An 8,084-nucleotide genomic window follows, 5' to 3' on the forward strand; every position below is an offset into this window, starting at 1 on the left:
CATGTGACAATTCTTTAAAAAAATTGATTTTTTTTAAAAATTTATTTTGAGTGCAAAAGAAAAGAGAACATGAGATTTGATGCAATAATCATTGCTCAAAAAAATTGAGACAAAAATAGCCCAAAGAAAATTATTCAAACTTTAAAGTTTTTTACTATTAATATTTGGTTGAATTACTAGTTTGCCTATTTTGTCTTTGAAATTTCAAAATTATAACTTTAGTCCACGAATTTCTAAAATTGTTAAAATTTATGCATCTACTGGAACAAATTGAAAGTATAGAATTCCATTACTAAACATAAAATTCAAATTTCTATTTAATAGATCGATTAATTTTTAAAAACTTTGAATTTGTGAGGTAACCTATTACACGTAAAATTAAAAGTTCAAGAACCGATTGGGCGCATTTGAAAGTTCCGAGACCAAAGAGAAGTATAACCTTACACAAACTTGCAGTAATGAACTTCAAGCTTGAGTCAAATGTCTTGAAGTTTAATGCTAAATATTACAAAGTAGAACAGTAGGTTGCACAAAACTTTTGTGGAGAAAAGAACATTATGACAGAATTTTGCAGTCCCAAAAATACAGAAAGCATAAAACTAATTAACTATTCAAATGCTAAGTAAAATTTGAATCTTGAAATCAAACTATATGTCACAACAACAAACTAAAGTTGCTAAAAGTTAACTCCTTAAGCAAGAGAGTAACCTTCAACGACCATCTGTTTTTTTTTATTTTTCTTTCAGGGACTTTGTATAAAACATCAACTGAATATCAATTTTCAGAAATAGTCTGTTTAATCAAAAGATAAATGAAGTTGACATTAAAGAAGGATAGAAAGGCAGAAATACATGATTCGGATTCTTTTGGACGGTTCGGAAGAGGCGTGTGCTTCTCTCCCAAAGCTCATCATCTCCCATTGCCAATGGCCACAACCCTGCAGTATAAATACACAACCATACTTCAAGACTTAGAGATCATAAGTAGAAAAAGAACATTAACAAGCTATCTGTTTTCCCATCTCCTGCAACTTTTCTAGCTTCTTCACCATGTCAAGCTGTGGCAACTGCGACTGCTCCGACAAGAGCCAGTGCGTGTAAGTAGTTTTTCCCTTTTTTCCCACAAATTTTTACAAAGAAGCTAACTAAGAGTTTACTTGCCGCAAGACAATAATGATTCTGGTGTGGTTATCTTGATGATATCCTTTCTCTACAGGACCCTGCAAGGTCCAAAGTTGTCTTAATATCACAAGCTTGTTTAAGCTATATTGAACGTTTTCTTAGTTCAACAAATATAGTTGTGAAGATTTGGATCTCTGATCTTAAGAGATGGGAGTCATGCACTAGTGTTGAGCTACACTTGTGTTGGCTGAATGAGTGTCTTTTTTATTTCCATGAAAGTTAATCTAGCGAAATTTTTCATTTTAATTATGTTATGGTGGAGAAGATAATCATAAAAGCTGTGATCAATGTTTTCCCTCAAAATCAACCAAAACTTGTAGAACTTACTATTGGTATTATGTTTCAATCTAATCAAGTGAAGGAAAAGTCTGCATAATTAAATAATAAGCTTGCTTGCTCTATAATGACAGGAAAAAAGGAAGCAGCTATGGCGCTGTCATCATGGAGAAAGAGATGAGGTAATGGTTTCAGATCATAGGATAGGACAGACCTTGAAATTACACAGACAAAAATTCCCAACAAATTATTGACAAAAAGTGTTTACAAATTACACAGCACCTGGCATTTAACAATAAATCTCTTGGTTCTGCAGCTCGTTTGACACCATAGTTATGGACGCCCCAGCAGCCGAGCACAACGACAACTGCAGCTGCAGCCCCTGCAGCTGTAAGAACTGTGACTGCGGCAAATGAACACATACAACTATTATTTCAACTAGCACAGCTATATGAAAGCGAGCAATAATGTAGCTGTGTTTGAAAAAGTGTCTGTTTTATGTTCAAAACCTCTGTGCTTAGTTAGAGGTGTGTTATGAATAATGTCTACTTCTGTTCTTCATCCATAGTCATGTAATGGTGGTCACTTCTGTGGCCATGGGGTTAATGGATAAGTTATACTAGTACACTCTCTTCCTCTCCTTCCATCCTTGATTCAAATTGAATTTGAAGTTATACCAATCTAGAATGGCTTCAATACTTGGGGGAAACAGTAAGAATTGAATGACACTAACAAACAGATTACACGTTGTCTACGATAAGAATGTTCAGATTCAAAAGTATGTCAGATGGAATAACAAAACTTATAAATTGAAATAACCGGAAAAAAAAACCCTCAAGAACTTGTGAAGATTCAATAAATAGTTGAGACATACTCACAAAGCTTTGTCCTAAAGACGATTATTCACTCTACATGGGTAGCAAGCAAATTATAATGATCGTCTAAGCAGGATACTGCAACCTTGAACTACCCTCATCTGGCAGAACTCTTAGGGGGGCGTTTGGGGCAAGAACTATCCTAAGACAATAATAACCACCTCTTGCTATAATAAATAATATTTTGTACTTCCCAATTAGCTACAGTCAACACTATTTCAAAACTCCTATTTGCTACAGTATTTACTATTTGTTACAATTTTTACTATTTTACATTCATCATTTTTTTATTCTTTGCTACAGTGTTGACTATTTCCTTCTCAAACTAAAATAGTTTACACCCCAAACACATACAAATAACCCAAACTACAATAATCTACACCCCAAACACAAACTATTATAACTCAACTATAATAACCTAGGATTATAATAACCAACTTCTTACCCCGAACGCCTCCTTAGATATTTGCTCTCAACGTAACTCAATATCAAAAAGAAAAGAAATGAGAGAACAACTCTTTAAATTGAAATGAGATACTCTAAATGATGAAACAAGTTGCTATTCATAGGCTAACAACTTAATAACTCTACAAAATATAAAATCAAATCAAAACACAATTGAAACATTTGTCAAACATAACTCAATTGAGTTGTTACTGGATCAAATCCAAACATAATTCATCAAATGAAAGAAATTACAAATTTAACGTATGAAAGTTAAATTTGTAAATGAAACATCATCCATTTTGATGTTTCAATCCAATTTGAATTTACAACAATTGATGTTTCAATCCATGATTGTAACACTTTTCACAATATAATAAAATCCAACAATACTGGAGAACTCTACAAATCTAATAGAACAGTTTCTTCAAAACTATTAATGCTTCGCTGCTTCTAATCAGTTTTACAGCTTAGCTAAAATATGTAGGATCAACTAAAGTGGTTTTGTTACATGGGAATATGGGATCCATCCACATTAACATCAAAACATTTGAATGCCAACTGGTTTATTTAGAAAGCCTGGTAAGCGTTTGCTTCAAATCACAAGCCTAGAAAGCATAGTTCTTCACAGACTATAGTATCTTCTTTGTCACTTTTTGTTTCTCTTTTCTTGGGTAGAAATTGGGACAGAGTATCTTCTCAACAAGAGTTAATCTTAATGTTCACAGATAATTATAGCTCAACAATAATGAGTTCAAGTAACCAAGAAGATGTGAACCAAGATGGTCTCGTTTTACCCTTGAGACCTTTTACGGTTTCAAGGACCAAGAAGCTGCAATTAGCTTTCCATTCTCAAATACAAACAAAGCTGAACACAATGGAGGAGATTCAAGAAACAAACATGAATAGAATAAAAAACTCAATACTTGGTTACAAGATGAAAATGGTGGAGATTTATGCTAGAAAATCAACCATTGTAAGATTTCCAAACATATTTTATTTTAGTTTTTTATGTTTGGACCTTTGTTATGACCTAATTAGTATTCTTATCTTATGAATTTATGAGTTAGGAGTAGATTGGTCTTTTAGCTGACTAGTTAAACAAATTAGATTTAATGGTTTGAATAAAAGTTCAATTATTGGATTTTAGGAATGAAATTTCCTTTGTTTGATGACTGAGCCTTAGCTCCATATTTTGCAATTCTTGATCTAGAGTTGCGTACTTGAGAACTCAGCAAGTTTGATTAACTTGTTTATGGTTACAAGATGAAAATGGTGGAGCTTTATGCTAGAAAATTAACCGTGGTAAAATTTCCAAGCATATTTTATTTTAGTTTTTTATGTTTGGACCTTTGATATGACCTAATTAGTATTATTATCTTATGTATTTATGAGTTAGGAGCAGATTGGTCTTTTAGCTAACTAGTTAAACAAATTAGGTTTAATGGTTTGAATAGGACTCTGAACGTTCAATTATTGGATTTTAGGAATGAAATTTCTTGTGTTTGATGACTGAGTCTTAGCTCTATATATTGCAATTCTTGATCTAGAGTTGCATACTTGAGAACTCAGCAAGTGTGATTAACTTGGAGTGTTCAAACCTTGAAGCTTTAATCAAAAGGCAGGTACACTATGAAATAGTACAAACACTATTTTTGGGGAAGTGTCCATGTCTTACACGTGTCAAACACGAACACGTTTGGACACACTCTAAACACACGTCCGACAAGGGACACTTACTGGACACGTTTGGGAAATTTTTTTAAGAGAAAATGGTCCAACCTTTTATAATGGACCCAAATCAATTATATGTTAAAGTAAGATTAAAAAAAACAAAAGAAAAACCCATGTTTTTAACCAAAGATAAAAATAAATAAAAGAAAAAAACAGAAACATAAAAAACTAAAACTTAGAAACATAAACGTTTCATCTCCTGCAACTATTAATTAACTTGACATTTTATGCTTTTGTTAGTGGAGTGCATTTAGTATTTTATGTTAAATTTATATGTATCCTATAAAAATAATAAAAAAGAGTGCATCCCAAACATGTCTATGACTGTGTCCTAGACTTTTTTGAAATTGGTATATCGCCATGTCGTGTTCATGCTTCTTAGCATGTACATTTAGAGTTGCTCTTTTTCAATCGGACAAGGACAAACCCATTGTGATTATCAAGCCAAACACTGGGTAGGATAGGATTCAAGGCTTTAATCAATTCATTAGTCTTATCACTGTCTAAGTTTACCACTACAAGGTCTGGTTCGAAACTTCAAATCCACCGATTCGAGAATCACATATTTAGAACATATGACATGATATTGATGATCTAATGGGCATCAAAATAAAGAAGAAAGTTGGAATAACATGAGGAAATTAATACAGTAAGTCAATAAAAAAGGTCCGAGCCTACAAAAATACACAGCCAAATTGTACTTACTGCCCTGCAGCTTTGGCTATACCTTTACCTCCTCTCTCTCACTTTATTTCTCAATTCTCTGGTATCTGTATGACTGTATCCCTCAGATAGTTAAATTGTAGACTAGCAGAAAAGAAAATCTTTCATTTTATTAGGTTATCAAGTTCAGACATTGAATCCCTCTGCACGAAGACACTTACGATGAGCTTCAATCCATTTTCCGCACGCTTCTTCACCATGCTCCACAATGCACTCATCTCTTAGCTTCTTAGTATCAGGACAGGCACAACAGATCTTCTTTTTTGGTTTTCCATCTGGGGTAGACTTCACCACTGCTGCCCCTTGGTCATGTTTCGACTCCGGCAAAGCTATGGCTGATGAAGAGTTTACAACAGGTAAACCACCCATGTCGCAATTTCTCAAGGAATGCAGTCTGAAGAAAAGGGAAAGGAAATCCTGAAAACTGCAAGCAGAAAAACATGAGCATGAAAGAACATCATGTTAGATTATAATAAAATCTTATTTAATGGGCTACTGAATAATAAAAGTCTACACAAATTGAAGTTCAATCTTTACTTTTTATCTCAATAACAACAAATAGGATTGGGAAATTCGAATCTCTGGCCTCTCAATCAAGGGCGCCTAAACCAGCTGAGCTATGTTTAGGATGGAAAATTTCGTTCTTTACTTGCAGTTGAAGAGAGCCATCAAATAAGAAAACAGAAGATAAGACCTTCAATGAAACACATTCAAAACACCCCTAACTCAACTATACCAGAAAGAAATCATCTGATCTTAAACCTACTCGACTTCCCATCAAACAACCGATAAATTGGAAAGATAAAATTCCATAGAACCAAAAGTAAGTTTGCTTCTTATAAAAAAAACAAAAACAAAAAACAAAACAAAACAAAAGTAAGAACAAGATAACAGAGTAACAATCTTGTTTGCTAAAAAGGACAAATTCTTACAGAAGGCGAAAATTCTCGTAGCAAAATGGAAAAAAGCAAGCAGAGAAAAAGTGGAGGCTTCTCGAACCCACAGGCGAAAGAACCTCTAAAACCCCAGCGTCGAAGAAAGACGGAAGAATAGAGCTTTAGACAGCATCTAAGCAAAGCAATTCAAAAGAATTTTATATCTATACTATATATATATAAAAGTAGCTAAAAGTGAGAATCTTTAGGTTCTAAGTCATCCACGTTTTAAACCATGTATTACCCTCAACATTATCTAGAAATACAAAGCATATAGACTGCTATTTTCAGGAAATTCAACATATCATAAGTTATGGTATTGGTTAATCTAAGGGAGGGAACAATTTGGGGGAAAACAAACAAACAAACAAAGTCATTGCCTTGTCCCCAATTAAATCTACAAATATAAATATGATTGAAGTTGTTCCATCAATAAAAATAACTCCTATAAGCTAGGAATTAAAATAGAATTGCCTTAGATCACTTGGACTGATTCTCTGATAAACAAAATAAAGAAATAAGTGAGACGAAGGAAAAATCAGGGTCGCAGAAATAAGGCAATTTTCAACAGAGATCAGAGAGAATTGCCCAGTCCGAAATGTGTTTAACCTTGTTGAACCGTAATCGAATACTTAGAAATCTACCCAAACATAACAACAAACGAGTTCTAAGAGTTCAGAATGATATTCAAACACTTAAATCCAATTCGAAAAAGAAATTAAACCAATAACAATTACCGACTCTTACCTCCGATCCTTGCTGGTTGATTTGTCGGAGTCTACGGTCGATGGTCGCCGCAAAGTCGACGGAGAAGAAGACTGAGGAGGAGTGGTCGACGGCTGTAAGGGGGGGAGGGGGTTTCTTCTTTTTCTTTTCTCTTTTTCTCATAAATAGAGCAAGTAAATCTTTAATTCAAAAATCACAAATATAAAAATCCAATTTAGAAAAGAACTATTTTCGAATATATAATATATGAAAATTAACCAAAATATTTATCAATAATGATATAATATCACAGTCTATCTATCTGTCCATTATAGACACAGATAATAATTTATCATTGTCTATCATAATTTGTTACAGATAGACTGTGATATTAATTTAACATTTAAAATAATTTACTTTTAAAAAATATAGAATATAAATTTTGGTCTTTTCCACACATCCCAACCATCCAAAAAATATTCTAAATTTTCAAAATTATGAATTTAAGACTTAATTTTAAATTTATAATCTACAAAATAAAAAATTTTGGGTTTCTTTTTATAATCATTTTGTTTTTTTAAATTAAGTCTATTTTCTCATCATTTTTAGCATAATTTACATCTTTATTAGATAAAAGAGTTGAATTCTTAGTCAAATTCCAAAAACAAAAAACTACTTTTTGTAATTCTCAAATTTTGACTTGGTTTTTTAATAGTGTCATATACTTAATTTTTAAAAACAAAAATAAAAATAAAATGGTTACCAAACAGGAGTTTAGTTTTCAAATTTTGACTAGTTTTTTAAACTACTAGTAAAAAGTAGATAACTAAAAAATAAATTTGAAAGAGAAAGTAACGTCTATAGTTTAATTTTCATCAGCATGAATAAAAAAACAAAATGGTTATCAAATGAAGCTTTAATATCTACAATAATCCATTTTTAATCTAATTGATTCAAATTAGATTTCAACTATTCAAATAACTTAATCACATCCCATAATTAACTTGAATTAACAAATTGATTTAATCTAAATTAATTCAGAATTACTTAACCAAGATACAGTCAAACGAAAATTTTCTAGATCTGACAATGTGGGACGCTAAGAAATTAAAAAAAAAAAAAAAAAACTCTTAAGGTTAGTATTTTAACTCAAAAGTAATTTCCAAAAGTTTCAAAAATATTTTTAATCTTTAAGAATATCTTACTATTAG

At 32.0% G+C, this 8,084-nt stretch overlaps 1 protein-coding gene across 3 annotated transcripts; it reads right to left on the reverse strand.

Moving 5' to 3' along the window:
* Positions 1–5,073: 5,073 nt before the first annotated feature.
* Positions 5,074–7,079, reverse strand: LOC120091365 (cytochrome c oxidase copper chaperone 1-like). 3 transcript variants are annotated; one of them, XM_039049363.1, is made up of 2 exons: positions 6,916–7,079; positions 5,074–5,657 (listed from the first exon to the last, which is right to left on the reverse strand). In XM_039049363.1, exon 2 carries the CDS (start codon positions 5,600–5,602, stop codon positions 5,360–5,362), a length of 243 nt encoding a protein of 80 aa, XP_038905291.1. In that variant the 5' UTR covers positions 5,603–5,657; positions 6,916–7,079; the 3' UTR covers positions 5,074–5,359. The 3 variants fall into 3 exon arrangements, with proteins under 3 accessions (XP_038905291.1, XP_038905292.1, XP_038905293.1); XM_039049364.1 differs by lacking the exon at positions 6,916–7,079 and adding an exon at positions 6,166–6,876; XM_039049365.1 differs by lacking the exon at positions 6,916–7,079 and adding an exon at positions 5,771–6,137.
* Positions 7,080–8,084: the final 1,005 nt, after the last annotated feature.

This window comes from Benincasa hispida, chromosome 11 (assembly GCF_009727055.1).
Source record: "Benincasa hispida cultivar B227 chromosome 11, ASM972705v1, whole genome shotgun sequence".
In the NCBI taxonomy this organism is placed as follows: Eukaryota; Viridiplantae; Streptophyta; class Magnoliopsida; order Cucurbitales; family Cucurbitaceae; genus Benincasa; species Benincasa hispida.